At 41.3% G+C, this 23,167-nt stretch overlaps 2 protein-coding genes across 2 annotated transcripts in view; one reads left to right on the top strand and one right to left on the bottom strand.

The window, feature by feature from the left end:
- LOC135498015 (BRCA1-associated RING domain protein 1-like) overlaps nucleotides 1-23,167 on the top strand; it is a 293,715-nt gene that overhangs the window by 79,615 nt on the left and 190,933 nt on the right. The gene's annotated exons all lie outside the window — the stretch shown is intronic.
- On the bottom strand, nucleotides 13,238-17,166 carry LOC135498213 (NPC intracellular cholesterol transporter 2-like). The gene is made up of 4 exons (XM_064788417.1): nucleotides 17,022-17,166; nucleotides 15,324-15,431; nucleotides 14,854-15,023; nucleotides 13,238-13,802 (listed from the first exon to the last, which is right to left on the bottom strand). Exons 1-4 carry the CDS (start codon nucleotides 17,095-17,097, stop codon nucleotides 13,719-13,721), a joined length of 438 nt encoding a protein of 145 aa, XP_064644487.1. The 5' UTR covers nucleotides 17,098-17,166; the 3' UTR covers nucleotides 13,238-13,718.

Below are 23,167 nucleotides of genomic sequence, written 5' to 3'. Positions count from 1 at the left end.
CAGCCATGAGCGTAAACTTGTTAGACATAGGCTAGAACTTAGTCAAATTTCATCTCATCGTAAATATAAACATGCCATAAGTGATCATCTGTGAATATTTCGTCGAGGACGTGGATAAGATACTTATCCTATCATTTGAAGTTTAAATAATATGTTATTAGTTATCTTATGACTTTGTCGGCCATTATTTAAAACGAATCCCACATTGTAGCAACGCCTTTTCGATGAGCTGTACGGATCTTTCTCTGAGGTCTGTTTCTGAGGCACATGTCTATTAGTTAGTTTTTAAAAGAACTTCTCCATTTTTAATGATTACGCTGAGTCCGAATATACCTTACCAAGGCCAGCTTCCATGGCGTTTCCGTAACCGACCCAAAGAGCCAGCGACCATGGCGCCCATAGGCTAGTTTCCATAGCAACCAAAGGCCCGCGCCGTACCAGGTTCCTTGCGTAATCATTTATTTAGAGTTCTTTGTCCTGTCATAAACCGTTGGTTGTTACAATCTAAAAATGCCTCAGAGACATATCTTTATTCACAGCTGGGCCTCGGATCAAATCAGTGATAGACATTTTTCAAGTTAAGACTTTCGACTTGACGGAGGTACGTGTGCGTGTAAGGTATTTAAGTAACGTATTCCCAAACCATGACTGAGACGGTCATACCGACCGAGGCCAGCCACTTCGACCCAGGCGTCCCAAGCCGAGGCCAACCTGAGCCTGTTACGTTACCTGCATGCACATTGATTTGCGTTTTGTTGAATGTCTTTTTCCCAACCCCCCAATTGTCGTCCGAAATGCTATAAGGAATAGCAGGAGGCAATTCGCCCTGTCTGGAGACATGGTGTCTTCACGTCACAATCACAACTGGAGACCAGACAAACTGTCCCTCTATAGTTTCTAGTCTATAGTACTTGGTCTCAATAAGTATATTGCGGGTGACGGTGGGAATCCAAACCGCTATGCGGCCGGGACAATCTCCATGTCGTCCAACTGCCAACCACCACATGTCCTAACTCCTCTGGACATACTCACATGGGCCGTCACAACCAGCCAAACCTATTCCCGTCCCCGCATTTACTGATACATTGAGCCAGTTACCTTTATCTACGTCATTAGTTTAGTAATCTAGATCGTGTTGTGACATAAACGCTAAATCTAAGTTGCGAAAATAACCACAATCAAGACAAAACTCGTGGTGTATCAAATGCTAGATTTATATCGTAATATGTCCGGTCCTACCGTCTCGCCAAATCACCACGACGTGACGTCACCCATGACGTCATTGGCTGTGACGACCGTTGCTCTGGAGTCCGCGCAGTCCGTTACCAGGACTGCTTACCAACCAGGACTCTGTGACGTACGCCAAGCTGTGAAGCCGGTCATGATCCGTTAGTTTAGTGTAACCCCCCATCGTCCCGTTTCTAAGAATCGCTACAATTTGGTGACAGCGGTGGGATTCATACAAGACACATACTGCGTGTTGTGGATCTCCTTCAGGGAGAGCTTATGCCTGTCAAACCAATGGCTGTAGTCAAGATGCTGACGAATCAACGTGTGCGGTTGCACGGTGAAGTACATGTCGACCTCTGGCATGTTCATGTCGTCAATGAAGTAGATGAGGCGTTTGGTTCCGGGCGGGCCAAAGTTACGTCCAGCTTTCTTTTCCAACGGTTTCTCAAGGATGCGCTGTAACATCTCGGATGTGGTGTAGAAATTGAATGGAACATTTGCAACCATCCAGTCCTCTGATAAGCTGTTCAGTTTGTCTTGGAGGAGGACAGTCTTGCCCACACCGGCATTACCAACCAACATGCAAGGGCGACGTTTTTCGATCAACATGTCCAGGAAGTATCGTACTCGCATCGTCTCGGAAGTGTGAACCAGAGCAGCCTGCAATGGAAGGTCTGGATCAAGTTCGAACTTGGCAATCCTCTTGGTCCAGGGTTCAAATTTCTTTGACTCCTCGTCAATGAAGTAGTCAAACACTGTGCCCTGGTGCGGGAATTTGATCGTCTTGAACTCAGTGATCCACCACTTTGTGAACTCCACCCTGTAGTCGATCAACTGATCCTGGAACATGGCACCACCGAAGGCCCAGACGCAAGCGAAAGCAAAGTACAGCTCGTACAGCTCCTTCGAGCAGTCAGGAGGGGTGTTTTCTGGTGTCAACAAGCACTCGAGCAGGTTGCACAACATCTGGATCTGACTGACTTCAGCGATTGGTGTGATCTTCTTGAAACGTGTTCGCAGGACATCCAAGCAAGTTGGCACGTACTTGTCGAAGAGGATGGTGAGGTTGGCCCTCTCAGATTGGACTTCCCTAGTATCAATCCAGCTGGTCACGTACGGATTCCAACCCAAATCGGAAGGATTTACATAGAGGATACCAGCTCTGGACACAGTAGCAGGAGTAGCGGTCTTCAAGTGACTGATCTCGAACAGCAGACGCATCATTGGAGTGAGGGCGATACGCTCATTACTGGCCAACGTCAACACTTTGTTGTCGTCCATGACAGTGTTGAGGGACTCGATCCACATAGGATCAATGTCACCATCAAGGACAATCCAGCGAGCTCCTGGTCCGTCCTGGGCACCGATGTTTGCCATGTCCCTCATGATGGTTGAGAAAAGACCATCTTTCCACTCTCTGGTTGATGGATTGATGACACCAAACAATTCATCGTTAGTGACAGCCTTGGGGTTCAGATCGACGGCTGTTGGTTTCACCTTCATGTTCTGGTACGTCCTGATCAAGGACCTCCACACCTGACTTTTACCAGAACCCGCATTTCCAATGACGAAGACGGAGTGACGTACTTCAAACAATTCCTTGAGCTGGACAATCTTGATGATGAAGCTGTCCTCAGGTTGAAGTTTGAGGTCAACCGCTGCTTTTCTGATATCTTTTTCAAAGTCCATGTCCCTCTTCCTCGGTACATCAAGAGCCGGGAACAGGTCGCCGATAAGACCCATGAAGATGGGCAAATCATCTGTGACGATCTTTGGTGTGTTGAAATCACGCAGAGCTCTCATCAAGACTTGGTCCTCTGGACGGCCACGATCACTCCTCTTGAGCGCACCAGCCACGACAAGTACAGACTTGATGGCCCTAAGACCCCAATCGTAATGGTCCTGTTTGGAGAGCAACTCCTTACACAGGGTGTGAGCAGGTTTTCGGAAACAAGAAGATGGCAATGCGACATGCCATAGAAGAACACAGCCGGCCGGTACCCAAGGACAGAATGATCAAAGTGCGCGCGCCAATGAGCCAACCGAAGCCGGAAGCACAGCAGATGGAGGAAGAGATCCTCACCCTGGAGGACATGCACCCGGATGCATCACGTCCCTGCATCGGCGATGTCGGATTCCGGGTTCTCGGTCCAAAAACGCTCCACCGTGTGCGCCGCCAGCCCCTGCCAAGCGGAGTGGTCAGAATCACAGAGGAAACTTGGGAATTTTACTAACCAAGTTTTCTTTTGCCTCTCGTTTCAGAACCAACCATCAATACCGACACTCCCCAAAATGAAAACCATCTACAAACCCGCTTCAAACCCGACGGTCCCTACCATGAGGTCTAAGATAGTAAAACCAACGAGAAGAGGTAAACCGGCCGAGTTGTTCGAGTGTCGTTTCTGCCAAGCTGTATTCACCAACCGGTTAAAGTTTCTGGGCCACAGAGCCGGCTGCCGCAGAGCACCACTACCACCGCCGCCGAAAGATAGCCATGATAAGGAAGAAGAAAAAAGTGACGACTCGTGCGATGATTGGGAGTCTGTATGCTCCGAGGCGGACGAGGTGTCCGTCGCGGCTCCATCATCGCCACCATGCGAGTTAGAAGCCCGCCTCATGAAAGAATGCTTTGGGGATGAGTCCCCGACCCAAACACCCTCAGGAAAGCGAGTGTCGTCGGCCACCAAGCGCCACGGGCCCGCCAACCCAATGAAAACTAAGTCGTCCTCGGAAGGTGAGCCTGACGCCCATGTCAGATTGTTCAAACCCAGCTCCACGAAGGCAGCACGCAGAGCGACAGTGGAGGCCAGATTCCATGAGGCTGCCGAGAAACAAATTAGCAGGGCTGAGGCGTCACGCATTGAACCCCCCGCCAAAGAGACGGATCCCGAGCCAGATTACCCGTTCGAGGACCGCGCCGACTCCAATGAAATGATGATAAGTGCGTTCGACACGCCGACGCAGGACCCATTCCGTGAAGCCATGGCGGACCCGGACTTAGGGAGGTATAGTCCTGCTGCCAGCTCTACCGGCAGCCCGGCAGCAAGCCCCAGCCGGCCAGCAAGCCCCACCGTGACTGTGGACCGATCGGTCGTGGAGAGCCCCGACAGTCCAGTTGGTCTGACCATAAATCAGCTGTCTAACACCCATAGTAGCCCCTGCCGCCTGTCCGGTCCGACTCTGGACACGCCAGACCAGGTTCCACCGTGCCAGCAGATCGATAGTGTTCCACCATGCTCGGCCGAGGTTGGTCCAATTGCTAAACCGCCAAGGCCTGAACTACCGATTGAGGCCTCCGCCACATCCGGAAATCAGCAGCCAGAGGCAACTCGCCTTGAGAAGGTTGTGGTGGTGTCCCCGACCAAGCGGGTGGGCCAAGGAAATCTTAGAACAGACCTGTCCATGCCACAGGACATGGCCGCGTTTAGACCCCCCTGTCCACCTTTTCTGAAACCACGGGTACCGAAGGTGAAGCCAGCAACCAAATACCTACCGAAGAACGTGTTTGACGGAGTCATCCCCAGAAGATACACGAGGAAAGTTACGGAGATCCTGCCTAACGGCACTCAGAAGACGACGGAGGAGTGTTGGGAGTTTCCCATGTAGACGCGTTTTTTTATTGAGAGCTTGACATAATTTTTCACATGTTAAATTCGACTGGGTTCGAATTTTGGTTGGGGGCTGTGTAACATTTTCGGCAAATGTCGGGTTTCAAAATTATGTGTCCCTTAAACTATCTTATACATAGTTTCACATTGTCTTTCCCTCCATCTTGAATACCCCTCTTTCACGACACCTTTCTTTCAAAGTAAGTTATACTACTTATTTTATCTTAAATCCCCTATTTGCCCAACCAGATTGGTACCCACTTGAGTTTAACAGGTTTAAGATTTTGTCAAGCATCTCCCTCAATATCCTGTGTATTTTGGACTTCTATCATGGACTGATAAATTTATCTTTCAAATCTGCCGCCAGTTTTGTTTTTAGCATTGACATTGCACAATTTGAGTGTAATGCAGCACAGAGACGCTGTGACTCATCTTCACGTATAGTATTACATGTATCATGTACAGTGTACATTTTGTACACAATCAGCTGTTTGTAAAACTGTCTATCGTTTGTGAGTGGAGTCGAGATTTTCGGGTCAGAATCTAACAAAGTCGCTCGTTAAAATCAACCATATTTCACCTAAAACAGTTCCAGAGACACTGTTCTCTGAACTACCTATCTTCCTTCTCCAAGTTGACATCCTTGGGGAATCCAATTTAATACTTTATAGCGGTTCGCCCACTTTATAATTGGGCGCCGCCATCTTGTCAAAATGGGTTTTGTGGGTTTCGCACCAAGTTGGATTCGTACCTTCTTTATCTCGATTTTTGCTCATTGGAATTTCCTATAACTTCATATTACGATGGTTGAGACATTTGGCCGCATGCTTGACCAAATTTTGTGTATGAAACTCATACGCCATTGTCAAAATTCACATCGTTTGTCACCACTGTCATTTCACCTGTCGACTGGTGTCTGGATCTCGTGGTACGATCACGCATCTGTCCATTTCGTGGAAAGCTTTATAGCCAGAATTTTCCTCGTTAGAATCCGTTATAAGTTTGTACTACGATAGTCATAGCATTTATCTATAGCCTGAACCAGATTTAGCCGTGCAGTCCGAGTACTTTCGTCAAAATTGGCAATATTGTCGACCTCACCGTTTTACTTGTCGTCTGCTATATTCGGCCATTGTGCACGTGCATGAGGCCGCTCGCACTTCCTTTCTCCACTTCTCGGAGAAACGTCATGATTTAAAATTGCCTCGTACGAATTTATTATTACTTTACAAATTGATATTCGAGTATTTGACGAACTTCATCATATCTATAAATATTATTTCGGTTGTGGGAAAGTTGGTGTATTTTGGCGATATTTTCGGGACACCCTCTCGCCTGTTGTCATGGCAAGGCCTGAAACATGGCGCGCCATGCGGGATCTTTTGTTTCACCAATACCGCGCGTAACTTCAAATATCTTAAAAACTACTCGTTGAATTTTCGTCAAATCTCGTTTACTCGATCTTGCATACCATATCTCTCTTGTAATATATTCAATTCCGCGACGGATTAGCCAGTTACTGAATTATTTAGCATCTATTTCGACCTTTAGGTGGTTTTCGTCGTCATTTTGTAAAGGCCAATGGCTGACGTCACGTCGTAGAATTTACCCTCCCGATGTGCGGAAAAGTCTACATATTTTCTTCTGTCGAATCGATTTCGATCAAATTGTATGAGTATTGTGTTTGATACTATGAACATGGCTTGTTTAAGTTTCAGCAATTTTGTACGAGCCGTTTTTGTAATATTAGTAAGTTCGTTCAGCGCAACATGGGAGAAAGCGTCATTGTTGTATCGCTTTACGCATTGACGCCGTATTTGAAATTGTCTCCGGCTGGTGTGCGGAAATGTGTGTAAATATTTATCTAGCGAGGCGATTTTGCCCAAATTCTGGAAATATGTTCTTCTTTATCATCAAGACATATTGTCAAAGTTTAAGTAAAATCCTACGAGCCGTTTTCATAACTTTTGCGGATTAGTCGGTGGGAAAGTCGTAACTCCGTCAATCTTGCTACTGTGAAATGGCTTAGGAGCCGTTTCTCAAAAAACCTTGGGGATCTAACTTCAAACTTTATTAACTTTGGAACCGCTCGTTAGATTTTTCTCTTTTACGGCTAGTGTGTTCCTTACCGGTAAAAGAAACTTTTGTACGAGACGATTTTTGATATTCATTTTCTAACTGTAGTTTTAGAGTGAGTTTTGTCAGAATTTCTTACAAAAATTCCCGTTTCTGCCAAATCGCGACGCGAATCCGCGACGCTGATTGGCTGGGGACTGCGTCATTTTGCTATAAAAGACGTGCTTTTTCCAGTATTATCAGTCTTGATCGTGTGGTCAATCCGACAACATCGACTCAAACCCAGGTACGCACCAAACCTGTCGCGCCTCCCCAGCCGGGGTCCGGCGGCGACCGTAGCCTTTCCATTCCGGCTACCCGGCGTATTCCACCTCCGCCATGGGTTCCAATAGTTCTGATCAGACTCACTCCATCCATACCATGACCACACTATGCTTGCATGTACATTGAGTGTTCAGTCCATTGAACATTTCGCGCGTAATCAGCGCGTGTTACTTAGGCCAGCAGGGCCTGTCGGTCGTCAGCCATGAGCGTAAACTTGTTAGACATAGGCTAGAACTTAGTCAAATTTCATCTCATCGTAAATATAAACATGCCATAAGTGATCATCTGTGAATATTTCGTCGAGGACGTGGATAAGATACTTATCCTATCATTTGAAGTTTAAATAATATGTTATTAGTTATCTTATGACTTTGTCGGCCATTATTTAAAACGAATCCCACATTGTAGCAACGCCTTTTCGATGAGCTGTACGGATCTTTCTCTGAGGTCTGTTTCTGAGGCACATGTCTATTAGTTAGTTTTTAAAAGAACTTCTCCATTTTTAATGATTACGCTGAGTCCGAATATACCTTACCAAGGCCAGCTTCCATGGCGTTTCCGTAACCGACCCAAAGAGCCAGCGACCATGGCGCCCATAGGCTAGTTTCCATAGCAACCAAAGGCCCGCGCCGTACCAGGTTCCTTGCGTAATCATTTATTTAGAGTTCTTTGTCCTGTCATAAACCGTTGGTTGTTACAATCTAAAAATGCCTCAGAGACATATCTTTATTCACAGCTGGGCCTCGGATCAAATCAGTGATAGACATTTTTCAAGTTAAGACTTTCGACTTGACGGAGGTACGTGTGCGTGTAAGGTATTTAAGTAACGTATTCCCAAACCATGACTGAGACGGTCATACCGACCGAGGCCAGCCACTTCGACCCAGGCGTCCCAAGCCGAGGCCAACCTGAGCCTGTTACGTTACCTGCATGCACATTGATTTGCGTTTTGTTGAATGTCTTTTTCCCAACCCCCCAATTGTCGTCCGAAATGCTATAAGGAATAGCAGGAGGCAATTCGCCCTGTCTGGAGACATGGTGTCTTCACGTCACAATCACAACTGGAGACCAGACAAACTGTCCCTCTATAGTTTCTAGTCTATAGTACTTGGTCTCAATAAGTATATTGCGGGTGACGGTGGGAATCCAAACCGCTATGCGGCCGGGACAATCTCCATGTCGTCCAACTGCCAACCACCACATGTCCTAACTCCTCTGGACATACTCACATGGGCCGTCACAACCAGCCAAACCTATTCCCGTCCCCGCATTTACTGATACATTGAGCCAGTTACCTTTATCTACGTCATTAGTTTAGTAATCTAGATCGTGTTGTGACATAAACGCTAAATCTAAGTTGCGAAAATAACCACAATCAAGACAAAACTCGTGGTGTATCAAATGCTAGATTTATATCGTAATATGTCCGGTCCTACCGTCTCGCCAAATCACCACGACGTGACGTCACCCATGACGTCATTGGCTGTGACGACCGTTGCTCTGGAGTCCGCGCAGTCCGTTACCAGGACTGCTTACCAACCAGGACTCTGTGACGTACGCCAAGCTGTGAAGCCGGTCATGATCCGTTAGTTTAGTGTAACCCCCCATCGTCCCGTTTCTAAGAATCGCTACACCATGTTCCACGCATTTGATGCTAAGAATGCTGCAGAAGAGCGTAAAAGACACGATTTAGCAAGCGAAAAATTACAAAAGGAGTCAGCAACATGGTCGCACAATAGAATTAAACATCTTGATTTCCTTGCAGAACAACGACAGAAAAAACATCAAGCACAATCAGACATTTTAGACATGAAAGATTCTATTCGACAGTATGACAGCATCCATCCTGAACCAACTTTGTCTCATTATTATAAACCTAGTTCTTCTCAGAAAAATTATGAACAAGCCTATATTGCAGCAAGTGTTATTGGATCAGCTGCACTATCAAAATTTTTATATAATAAATGGAGAATGTCATGGAAATTGAAAATCCAGCCTATGAAGAAGATGCTACAGATGACATAAATGAAAATTATGATCAACAAGCAGCGGATAATGATAATATTATGAATGAATTGACTGGAGATGTTCCACAACCCGTTGACAATGATTTAATGGAGAAAATGAGAATCATTGATGCAAAGGATGATTTTACAAGAGATTTTATGGAAAAAAGTCACTTAATTTTTAAGAAGGGGAAGACAATGGAACTATTTCGTAACAGACTGACAATGAATGAAAACGATGAAATATTTTTTCACAAATCAAGCGGGGAGAGCATTAGGCTAACACAAAAATATACTAGAAATCCTTATTCAATCAATTCTCTAACAGGAATAAGTGAACTTATGACATTTTTTACGAAAATTAATGTGGGAGAAACTCCAATACTTGAAAATGTTGAAGAAAAAACAGCTAGAAGACAATTGAATTACGAAGATGGAGCAGGATCTAGTGCAGCGGAAAATATTGAAATGTCTACATTTAAAACCAAGTCAAATGTAGTGCAAGAATCAGATGATATAATAGAAACTCATGTTGATGCTAACATTTCACCTGAAAGAAAAGAAGAGTTAGAAGTACTCATTAATAAATTAGAAAGTAACACTGATGACTCTTGGGAATCTTGGTATTTTAAATCATATGAAAAGAATATGCAAAAAATGAAAGAATTCGTTGATGAAGCTATTCATGAAGCTAGGGAAAAAGCAGGTAATGAATATTCTGTCAATCAGATTAAAAAAGCAAGAGATCAGATGGCTATAGCAAGAACAAGAGAAGCAGCCTTAAAAATACAAGTAGAACATTATGATAAAAAAATGAAAGAGTCTCAAAAAGGACTTGATAATGCAGAACAACAAGGTGATAGAGAAGACATAACATTTTGGAAAAATCAATTTGAGCATAATGATAGGATGTATAAAAATAGTGTTGAATCCTATAAAGAAATGTATAGATCTCAAGTAGCAAAAATAAAGAGCTTATTTTTTAGAGAAGATATGACTTTAGGTGAAAAATTAAGAGAATTATTTAAAGAGAAAGGACTTACGATCGCAAGTATTATTTCAGCAGTTATTTTAACTATTTCTGCGATTGGAGGAACTGTGGCTGCAATATTTAAACCAAAAAAATCAAGTAAACCACCTGGAAAACCTGATAAACCTAGCAAACCTGATGGTCCGAGTAAGCCAGGAATTCCTGGTAAAATTCATGATGGTTTGATCAAATTTAAAAATTGGTTACTTACTTTAGGTGGCTTTGCCTGGAATTTTAGGATCTATTGTGTCTACTATCTTAAAAGCAGCTGCTGGTGTTGTAGGATTTTTAGCAGAACATTTGATTATTATGATCGCTGTCACTATTTTAGTTATTGTTCAAGTATTATCAACCAATATAGGAAGTATTAAACAAAAAGCACATAAAATTTCTTCTAAAATAAATGAACGTTAGATTTCATGATGTATTAAGGATTCTACTTCCAGTGAGTATTCAGTCGTATGAAACTGTACAGGTTGAAAAGGCTATTATTCCTATGACTTACTATAATTTTTCAAGGGAATTACATAATCACTATTTACGATTTGCGACTGTTGTTGATGGGGCCTATACAAATCAAGACTTGATCACTATTCCCAACGGATTTTATACACCAGTTACCTACAATAAAGCAGTACAGGAAGCGTTGAGTGAAAAAGGACATGCTGATAAATTTGAGTTAACTTATTTACCCAGTGAAGGTAAAATTAAAATTAAAGTCGAGCCACCATTTGCTGTAGTTCTCCATAAAGAACTAGGTGAAATATTTGGAATGACTTTTGAAGACAATACCTTTATAAGATCAGAAATTACTGGTAATAAACCTTGTAAACTCCTACCCTATCATGAGTATAGAATTTCTTGTAGTATTGTTGATACACATAAAAATTTAGTGAATGGAAAGCGCAGTGATCTTATTACTTCATTTGTTCCCAAAGGTAAATATTATGGAGATATTCATGAATATACCTCCCTTCAAAAAGTAATAATCGCAAAGCACGATCATACTAGTATTGAACTACAGGTCAAGGATCAGAATGATGACCCTATTGAATTTTTAACTCCAGTTTCAATTGATTTACGATTAGAATAAATGGATGATGCTGAACAATTTAGACTTGAAAAAATTAAAGAAAAAATTACTGAATTAGAGCTGAATATTGAAAAAAGAAAAAAATTACATAAAAATTATAAAAAAGCTAGTCAAATCTTACACGGTTGTGAAATTGGTATGTATATTACCAGTGTCACAGTCGCATCAATTGGAGCTGCGACAGTGATTGGAAATGTCATCAGTATTACAATTTCCGCTATCTGTACACTCCTAGGATTGGTTGGAAAAATTGTAGTTCCTAAATTAAGGAAAAAGGAGAAAAAACATTTAGATATTTTAATTAAGAAAAAAGCATGCTTACGGAGTGTCGATAATTTACTTTCCAGATTCATGGATAATGGCACTATTTCTGCGAGTGAATTTGAGCTCATCCTAGAATCCGAAATGACATGACTTTCATCTGAGATAATCAGTTTGGGCTAAATTTAAGCTTACGAGCTTAATGAGTAGCGAGTCAAACAAAAGTAGTGTGGGGTGAGTAAATTTATAAGCTTACGAGCATAGCGAGTAGGCTTTTTAGCTTATAAATTTACATCAGTCAGATTTACAACTCCATCTTTGTAATATCTTAAGTCTATTATAGAAACATCGAGCCATGGATTATAACAAACATGTCCATAAATGTGATTTTTAATCAACTTTCTTTTGTGCTCCATTAGACAAGTGTAATTCATTGGAAAGTCTGTGACATTCACAAGCGGAGCGAGAGTATTTCGAGGTACAAAATTAATTCCTGTCAAAATGACATTTCCAGTCATTGACAAGCATAGTACGCCAATGAGAGCTTTCACAGTTTTGTTCATTTATTTATAATTTATTTTCTTTAAATATAGGATGAGTAGAAAATTAGTCCAAAAGATTAAATCCATAGAATTTCTTACCTTGTTTTGTTTCCTTGACTCCTGTGAATCTTATATAATTGTGATCACGATTTATTTTTTGCTTGATGACACTCGTCGCCCACACGGTGACTTCTTTCGATTCTGAGTCAACAAGTTCAAGCAGTGTTGATTCGCCTATCTTTGTACTTATATTTCTGAATGAGTTAATTCTATACCATGTGTTCACTGGAAGATCTTTAAATTTTAGATAATCTGTTGACTCTGTGACTCTTGATTCAAGTTCTTCGTTTGACGGAAAGTTCATTTTATTTACAAGAAAATAATTTATGTTAAGTAGACGTTTTGTTATTTTTGAAATTTTTGAAAATTTTGAAATTTTTGAAATTTTGAAATTTTTGAAAATTTGAAATTTTTGATAATTTCAAAATTTTTGAAAATTTTGGATGATTTGGATGATTTAGTGACTTGACTGAAGTTTGACTGGAAACTATTTAGACTAGGATTTGACTGAGATAAGTTTTGAAACGTGTTGACTGGGATTTGACTTGGAGATTTTGACTGGGATTTGACTCTGAGTTAGAATACCCATTATTACACTACTAGTATGATATTCGTCCGCCCTGCCACCTGTTGGTATTCGGTGTGACTATTAATGCAAATAGATAGTGCTGTTTGTGCACTGACGTTACGCTTTTCAAAAGGACACAAGTACCCAAAACTAGCCATGCCACCTGTGCATATTTGATGTTACCTCGATATTCTAAGAGCGGTTTCGTCTGCCGCCACCTGCTGATCCGGACCATGATTAATAATGTGAACAAACTGATAGGGAAACACAGTAGCAACCCCAACTGTAAGGCAAATGTTTGTCTACAAACAGATGTATTAAAATGATGTACAAAAAGATGACTGGTGTATAAAAAGCTCACTTATTTGGTGTTAGGCAAACTCGACAGTATCGCGGAATCACTTAGGAGTTGAATAAATTAACACACATATTAGAAGCATACCATGTTTTATTCACTCTCTACTTTACTATGCTATGGTATATGCTAACAGGAACATTAAACTAAACTAACGATTTTCAAAGGCGCGTTTCCCTAGGACTAAAACATTGGCATGTCTAGCCTTATCATATGACTGGCCATGAACCATTGTACAATTTAAGCTTCTATGCCGGAGAGGATGTTAAGACATCGTTTGACCTAAATTAACAGAGCAGCTGAAATGTTCAAACAGGGTGCCTAGACTGGATTGTTATTTGTTCCATCAAACACAGTTTAGTGATGATCAAAATGCAGAGTTTTTCGATCTATTTAAATGCCCTGCAGTAAAGGTTTTCTTCCTCAGGAGTTATGCAGTGAATTCACACACGGAAAACGACAAATCAAATGTAATACTGTGGTGAGCACTGTCAGACAATTCCAGCTGGTGGGTTGAATTTAGTTTGAGATGATCTCGAAGCTTTTGTATAATAGTGTTGATGTGCTACATTATTTCGCTTGGAAATCGTACGCATATAATATCCTTGTAGTTGTCGTCCATCAGTTGCAATTGAAACTCCACACGAATCTGAAACGAGAAAGATCCAATCAATATCAATTCAGCGGCCTTTAGAAATATGTGGTTGTGGTGGTGGGGGGGGGGGGGGGGGGTTGCGGGCACTTTTCTAACACCTTAACAGTATATCAATTCATTGGAACTAAATCTTAATTATGCAAAACCCAAAACTGTAGCAGCGTCAATCATATCGTTCTACCGAGTCAAATAACGATTAGAGATATTGTTATAAACCTGAATATTTTCGCGCTTAATTTATTTTCGCATTTCGCGATGAAATCGACCATTGCAACGCATCAGATAGTCAGTTTTATTGATATCAGCATGTCTTATTAATAAAATGTAATGCTTTGAAATTGCTAACGGACACCGGTCACACCAGCACAGATACTGATGTTGTTGAGCCCTTCGGAGTTGGACAAGGCTTACACTGATGGGTGCTGGACTAGCTCTTGAATGTGGGGACTAACGAGAGTAGAGACCACCGTTGATTGGATCAAGTGAATGATCGGAGAAGATTAAATCGAAGTCTGTTATCTCTTTGAAAACTCTGCTGCACATACCATATAGGTGATACAAGGAGTCCACATTTGTTGAGTCGCCTCTGGTGTTGGCTGGAGGGACACGCCGTTAAAATGGCCGACTAGTTGGATTGCATGTGATCAGCCACCTCGATTGTCATTGGCCAGCATCGATTCGCTGGTCCATCAGACCTCAAGGAGGTGGCGACCCTAGACTTCCAAAAAGTCATCGTTCCACAACGTGTCCCTTTTCATAACTGTTAATCTGCACCCTCGTGATATCGACCGTCATGCTACAATTTACCTTTTTCAATTACAATTTACATTTTTCAATTTAGGTAACTTCATTTTGGGATACAAGTTTTCAATACTAATTCGTGAATGTACATAAAATAATTTCAAAACTGCCATGCTAGCTGTGTGCAAACAAATGATAGTGGTTTAGTATGCTTTTTTTAGAACTTTGAATTTATTTGAAAATGATTCAGATATACTTTATGTCGCTATGCCCTGATGTTTTTGTCAGATGCTTAAAAACTTACAGCTGAATACTCCTGAAGTATGTCAAAGGATGTCTTAAAGGTGTATCTTGCTCCTTTCGACATTGGACATGTAACTCCTTGTGTGCATGCGTCCTTATTAGGAAGCTTGAAAGGTACCCAGACGACCACATCTCCCTTCATTATTCCAGTAGCAGTCTTGCTCTGGCTGTCTGGAAATGAATATTAAAAACAATAAAACCGCTGTAGAACATGCGACAAGTTGAAACTGGCAACACTCGTTTTAAGGTCCATCGTAGCCATCATCATTGCGTGACACAATTCGATATAAACGCATGTACAGTCTTGCTCAAATCAATATCAACACCTATTTTTAAAGATTCTACCAAAAAATCGCGTCGTCATCGCGAATAGCACCAATACATAAAAAGGGTGGTGCCAAGAAACCACCCATCGCAGTCGAGGCAAATAGCCGGTGAATTTCTTGATGATGGCGTTTCTACTATACTTACACGAAGTGAACACAACCGTTAGAGTTGCTTTTTTTCCTCGCACAAGAAACCCTTGGCGGCCGCCGGGTGTTGCGATGTCTACTGATTCAACCTTACCAGCCTTTGACCCTGAAAATAAACAAGGGAAGGTTTTTGTTAATGTCAATTGATTTCAGGAAGATGTTACGTTATTGCAATAATTCCTACGCAACGTTATCCAAATTGATTACGTGTATGGGTTAAAGAATCGCAATATACTGCAATCAAGCTAAAAATCATCACTCTACATCACACCTAGAGTATTAGAAATATACTGGCAGACACCATGGCGCCTGTACAAAAGCTAGGTGTAACAGGCCTATGCAAAACAGACGCATCAAAACCGGCTTAATGGCGTCCTCAGAGTAGGCCTATATCATAATCAAAAAGGGAGATAAAAAGTAGGGAGACGACAAAATCCGTGTTTTTGTAATTGTATGCCGAATTATTGGCACTTTTTGCGCTTATTTTTACCATAATTGCCTAAGTTGTGGAGATTATTGCACGGGCTGTGTTGTGTAGCATGTACACCAGAATAGTAAGATGTGGCTTAAAGTGTTCTATAAAGTGACTTAAAATGCAAAAATATACGGCAGACTGTCCGCTATGGTTACAACCTTGCACTGAAGGCCTATGTACAGACATGGGCATAGGCCCACAAATGTGTATGCTAGTTCCAGGAATTAACAGCCAACATGGCAAGAAACAGATATGAACAGCTTGGTGAAATGACATTATATTCATATCACAGGAAGTGTTTCATAAAGTGACTTAAAATGCAGTTATAGGAGACATACTGTCCGCTTTGGTTACACGTGGACACGTACAGTTATGACTGTCCGCTAAGTGCATACTGTAACCATAGCGGACAGTCACACAGGTGCACAGAGGATTCCAAACTCGTTCCTTTCAAATCCTCATGAGTATGGATTGGCCATACGCACCACCATTAAAGGTTAGAAACAATTAAAAGTCCTTCAAAATGAAGTGAATGCCGATTCAAAACCTCAGAGGCTGTTCTCTTGAAAGCAAACAACCGACTCCCACCATTGAAATTCCTTTTAGATTTCAAGTTCTAGCCAAAATGGTGGTGCCTATGGTCAACCCTTCGGCCCATTGGAAAAGTTTGCCCTAGCAATGACCCTTATTCACGCATTGATAAGGTTTTCGGCAGAGAACAATCAGCTGGTTGGCTTCCTTGCTAGCAAAAAATGCTTTTGTTTCTCATATTGGGAAGATTTATGGACATGAAAGACTGTTTCATTTATTCAATATTTGTTACCGACCCCAAATACATCTTTGATATAAGTAAGGAAGCAACATTCTTCATTTTATTTCATGTTTTAGCTTTCGGACTTGTAAAAATTGCAGCAAAATTCACCCAGTATGTCTTTGCCTATTAAAACAAACGTGTTCTTCCTTATGGGTTGACCGTAAGCACCACGTGTTCTTGCTTGAACTTGAAACCCTAAAGCAGATAGAACTCATTTAAAATGAAGAGATTGCTAATTTCATGGGTCGGAGACTGTTCTTTGTCTTCCAGCGACCAGCCTCCCACATCTTAAATGTGCATTCACTTCACTTTGAAGGAGCTTTTATTGCTTCATGATTTCAACTTCTAGCAATAATGTCGGATCCTATGGTCAACCCTCAAAATAAGTGTGAAGGATTTTTACTCACCGCAGTCCATGAATGGCGTTGACATGCCGGAATCAAACGCCACGAGGGCAAGGAGAACGGGGATTAGCGCTTTCATGGTGTGGAATTAAACGAAGGAGACCAATAGAAGTCTTTCTGACCGCTTGAATGACGAGTTAGTTCAAAGCTAGGCTTTATACATCCTCATATGATGTAATATATGATAAGCGTGGCGTTTGGAGCACCTTGGTTGGCCATTATTTCAATACCATTAATATGGAGGAGAAAGGTTGCGTAATTGCATTGCCAATGAGTATGTTCAGTTGGCAGGTGCATGGCGAACATCATGATTATTATACTCTGGATCTACTTACGTAAGACTGGGCTGGGAGTAGAAAGTCGTCCTGGAAAATGCGTTCAGCCCTGTATTGTTCTGACGGATCATGGTTAAGAATTGGACACTAAATGTATCTTTTGAAATCTAAACTTGCATCATGCAAACTTGCCCCACTATGCAGGATATCCTTTCCTGTGACATAAGGGCTAAACATTACATGGCAAGATTAACAAGGTTCCAAATGTACCAAGCATGATGCTACAGTTATCAACTTATCATGTGATAAACAATAGCTGATACAGTAGATATTCAATAATCCTTCATTATTTTGGGCATTACCAGAAATGCGTTCATTGATGATACTTGTAAAGAAGGACCCTGCCCATCCATGAGGTTTTCTGCAGGGTAGGGACAAGAGATTATAATCATTTTTAGATGCGTATTTATGTTATCCATGTCTGATATAAAGAGGGTTCAATGTTCCCTAGGTCCTATTCGTAATATTCAAGGCATTCCCCTGATTCTATGTTCTCCCTTCCTGAGCGTCAGGGCATTTCACTCTACCAGCTGCGAAGGGAGCTTACGACTGACCCTGGTTATCTACAGGGTGGCCCAGAATTATTTTCCCCGTTACACAATAGAATTCCATTGTGTACCAATTATGTGAGGAAAAATAATTCTGGGCCACCCTGTAGATGATGATGTTCCCCGATCGAGTCCGATATTGACCCCGCTGTGTTTTTTTGGTCTGAAAAAACTTCTTTTTGTCACGAGTGACTGACATACGTATACCATCAGGTATTTAATTTCCGATTGAACACAGCTCGGAGGGTTAAAATCACTTTCATTGTGTTATGTACTTAAACATTTGAATACTGTTGGTGCAGCCTGTATGCGCGAAGTTCGCCTAATTGATATTGATAACAATTCAGGAACGTATTATGTATAACCTGGACTGAATACATTACGCCAGAGCTGTAGTTGACAGACGCATGCAGAAAAAAACTTATCTTCGCTCACTACTCTAATTAAGCTGCCGTTTTTAAAGCAAAGCAAAATTATTTTTTTCACGAAATTTTATCAGTGTGATCTTCCGAACACCAAACGTGGCGTCAGGAGAGCTGAACATGATTTTAAAACTTCTGACGACATAAATTTAGTAGGAGCAAGTGTTCCTTGTCTCAAGTTGCTTCAGGACAATTGCTTCAGATACTTAAAGAAATGGTGCTTCGTTTCCGGAATCATGAGACCTAAAGGTAATGACTTCTGGGAATGCACATTGAATCAACCTCCGTCTTTACGGTGTTATACTATTGCTGTTACTAACGGTTTAGTAACCTTGGTGCTAACTTTAGACATGTGGATAAAGATTAGAGGTCTAGAATGGGACGGTGGGGTGGGGGTGTGGGGGGGGGGTGATTACAGTGATGCATAAACCGTTTAGCAATATACACGGAAGAGCTGCCTCCAACAATAATCGTTCGATTTCTCGCGTTGTTCAGCATTCAACAAAACCGATATCATGTTCCGTATCACCGAAACAGAATACAACATCGATATTATGAAACAATTTCTCCAGTTGCAAGGTTGATATTTGTTTTCAAAGGTACGCATCTATTGTGATTGAATTGAAACTTTTTGAATAGGTTTGCAGAAATATATATGTTCTCTATTCACACTGTTGTCATTACGTGTTCCATTGACTGATAGGTTGACGAAGAGCGTTATGCTAAGTTTCTATCCATATTCGCTGGTTCTCTGCAGTGGTAGTCCGATTGCTAAAAGGAGTTCGAGTTCACCATCATGGAGATGTTTACGTTGATCAATATCATGAGATAAAGGAGGATATTGTCAATTAATTTCAGCTGATGCACAGACAGTCTCATTGGGTTCGGATGTGAGAAAGTTACAGAGAGTTTTGTTCGAACTGTCCAACAGGAATTGGAAATTTGCCAACCCAATGAAAAACGAATAGACGGCTAAGAGAACTTCGTTAGGTGTTAGTGTTGGAACAAAGTTTAATATCTGGCAAATAATGATGCCTTGTTTTCCATGATAATCAATACATTGATGAAATCATTTCCTTTGGGTTTTGTTTTCTTCAATCGCTCCAGTTTGTCGGCAATATATAAGCCTAAACAGAAATGCTTACCGGACGCCGCATGAAAGTTGGGTATTTCAAGCAACATTGAAAAACCAGTTTGAATAAGTCAGGTCTTTCTCATTTCATTCACCAAATAAATCTGGATCATGACGTCACCTCGACAAGGCAGTGATACGCAGCATCAACCAGAAGATTAGTTTACCAATCTTGACATGAACCGAGAGATTCTTCATCCAGAGAGCCACCTGTCAAAATGCCTGATGGAAACTACAGCCAAAGCTAGTAGCAATTTTACTATAAAATTGTGATGATTTGCTCGTAGATTTTAAGGTAAAAACATCTACGATGGTGACAACTGGCGAGGCCACTTTTTTCAGCACATCCATAAAGCGTGGACTATGTTTGTATCCCACATATCGCTTGATTTGTTTCTATAATTTGGTGTTATTCGCCGTTTATACACAACAGAGTGTTACGCATGCAGCATTAACAACCAGAAAATTGGTCTATCGTGTAACCAAGAGCTTCTTTATCCAGGGGTGCCAACTGGTGAACTAGATGTTATAAAAGTTAATATTTCATGCACGTAGATTTGACGGTTAAAACCAGCTGCGATGGCGACAACTAACGAGGCCATTCCTTTCACCATATCCAGAGAGAATGGATCATGTTTGTATCCAATATATCCCTTGATTGGTTTCTATGGTTTGGCGGTTTTCACCGTTAATGTACCATTAACATTAATCATGGCAGTAATTGGCTTTCCAGCAAATATACTTGCTATTATTGGTATAGGATATGAGCGGCCATACACATCAACTTCAGTGCTGCTACAAGGTTTAGCAGTAACCGATAGTTTAGTCTTGATTTCGCAAGTATTTGGTGAATCAATGCAGGCCCTGTATAACTATACGGGGTTTTGGTTCGAGTATATTTTGTTGCATGCGCACGCATACAGTTATGTCCGCACAATGATTTTCTTTTCAAAGACTTCATCCATCTATATCACTATTTGTGTTGCCACTGAGCGATTCATTGCAGTCTGCAGGCCACTGTTGGCGGCAGCTTTATGCACTAAGATGAATGCCTACATTTCGCTATCCGCAATCTGTTTTGGCGCCTTCTTGTATCGAATACCCCTGTTCCTCTCGTACGAGGTGACATTTCGTTACGACCCTTGCTCACGTATGATCCTACCCTGGTGGAAGTACACAGCATTGTACTATAACTATTACTTTCACATCACCTACATTAGAGTCATTCATATCATTATTAATTCATTGATACCAATAACGAGCCTTATAATCTTCACTCGCTTGATATCATTGAGCCTAAATCAGGCGACTACTAGACATCTCACCAAGAAAGACGCAGAGCGAGCCAAACTGATTAAGATGGTTACGCATAGAGTGGTCACAGTGGTGGTGATATTTATAATTCTAGAACTCCCGGGCGGGCTTTCCCAAGTACTTGGATTAATTCAATCATATTCAGGTCTCGATATCGACTTTGGTGCCTATTTGGGCGTTCTCGATATTTCCTATTTTTTGAGCAATTTGAACAGTTTTGTTAATTTCTTCATCTACTGTGCATTGGGACGACGGTTTAGACAAGCCTTGGGAAAGGTATTCAAATGTAACCAAAACTGATATTTGGTTTGGGAGTAGAATATCAGAAAACAAATGCTTTTCTCTCACAATTTCGCCCTAGCATGTGGTATCTGGACAAAAGAATATTATATACCATTATCAATTACAATTTCCCGCCATTAGAAAAATAAAACGTCATAACATATTCTCTGTGAAACGACACGGTTCCTCAATGATATATATGTACGTCATGGTCACTGTGAAGTGCCACGGCCTCTCCTTGTAATATGTTAGCGTCTCTGTGTTGCGACGCGGCCCCTCATTGAAATATGGCAGGATCACTGTGAAGCAACACGGCTCCTCTGTATCGTATCAGGTTGTCACAGTGGTATTGATTTTACATCTCCAAGGCGAAACGTCACAAATATGGGGACTAATTCCATCATATTCAAGTCTCGATATAGACTATGCCAATTTTGGTATTCTCAATGTTTCATACTTTTGAGCAATTTAAACAGCTTTGTAATTTTTTTCAACTACTCTGCAACTGGCCGTCAATTTAGACAGGCATTGGAGAAGGTGTTTTAATGCAATCAAAAATAAAATGTGGCAGTGAAATGTCCGTAAATACCCCCTAGCTCACATCATTAGACCTATATAACTGCCGGAGTCAAAGTACGTTGATAAATTAGAAGAGAATAACAGAGTTCAATAAGTGGCATAATTGAAGTGTAAAATTGCTTGTTAGCTAGACTTGATAGATTTGTTGAGAACATCATCAGGCGACTGCGAATGTATAATGGGGGATATGATCACAGCGATGTATGAACCGGTTAGCAATATTCACAAGAACTGCATCTCACAGTAAACTTAAACATTAAACCGATTTCTTCCATTGTTCAGCATTCAACAAAATTCCGTTTTCACCAAAATCGAAAACAACACCGATATCATGAAGTAATTTCTCCAGTTGCAAGGTGGATATTTGTTTACAAAGGTACGCATCTTGTGGGATTGAATCGAAACTTTTTGGGTAGGTTTACAGAAATATACTTTATATTCTCTATTCGCACTCTTCCATTACATGTTCCATTGGCTGATTGGTTTACGAAGAGCGTTATGCTGCGTTTCTATCCATATTCGCTGGTTCTCTGCAGTGGTAGTCCGATTGCTAAAAGGAGTTAGAGTTCACCATCATGGAAGTGTTTACGTCGATCAATATCATAAGTTAAAGGAGGATATTGTCAAGTAATTTCAGATGATGCACAGACAGTCTCATTTGGACAGGATGTGAGAAATTTACAAAGATTTTTGTTCGAATTGTCCAACAGGAATTGGAAATTGGCCAACTTAATGAAAAACGAATAGGCGGCTAAGAGAACTTCGTTAGGTGTTAGTGTTGGAACAAAGTTTAATATCTGGCAAATAATGATGCCTTTTTTTCGATGATAATCAATACATTGATGAAATCATTTCCTTCGGGTTTTCTTTTATTTTATCGCTCCAGTTAGTCGGCGATATTCAAGCCAAAACACAAATGTTTACCGGACGCCGCATGAAAGTTGGGTATTTCATGCAACATGGAAAAACCAGTTTGAATAAGTCAGGTCTTTCTCATTTCATTCACCAAATAAATCTAGATCATGACGTCACCTCGACAAGGCAGTGATACGCAGCATTGACCAGAAGATTAGTTTACCAATCTTGACATGAACCGAGAGCTTCTTTATCCAGAGAGCCACCTGTCAAAATGCCTGATGGAAACAGCCAAAGCTAGTAGCAATTTTTCTATAAAAATGTGATGATTTGCTCGTAGATTTTAAGGTAAAAAACATCTACGATGATGACAACTGGCGAGGCCACTTTTTTCAGCACATCCATGAAGCGTGGACTATGTTTGTATCCCACACATCTCTTGATTTGGTTCTATAATTTGGTGTTATTCGCCGTTTACACACATCGGGGTAATACGCATGTCGCAGTAACGACTAGAAAATTGGTCTATCGTGTAACCAAGAGCTTCTTTATCCAGGGGTGCCAACTGGTGAACTAGATGTTATAAAAATTAATATTTCATGCTCGTAGATTTGACGGTTAAAACCAGCTGCGATGGCGACAACTAACGAGGCCATTCCTTTCACCATATCCAGAGAGAATG

Source organism: Lineus longissimus, chromosome 13, assembly GCF_910592395.1.
Source record: "Lineus longissimus chromosome 13, tnLinLong1.2, whole genome shotgun sequence".
Lineage (NCBI taxonomy): Eukaryota > Metazoa > Nemertea > Pilidiophora > Heteronemertea > Lineidae > Lineus > Lineus longissimus.
Note: the sequence above shows the minus strand (reverse complement) of the source record. Positions and strands in the feature narration are given on the sequence as shown.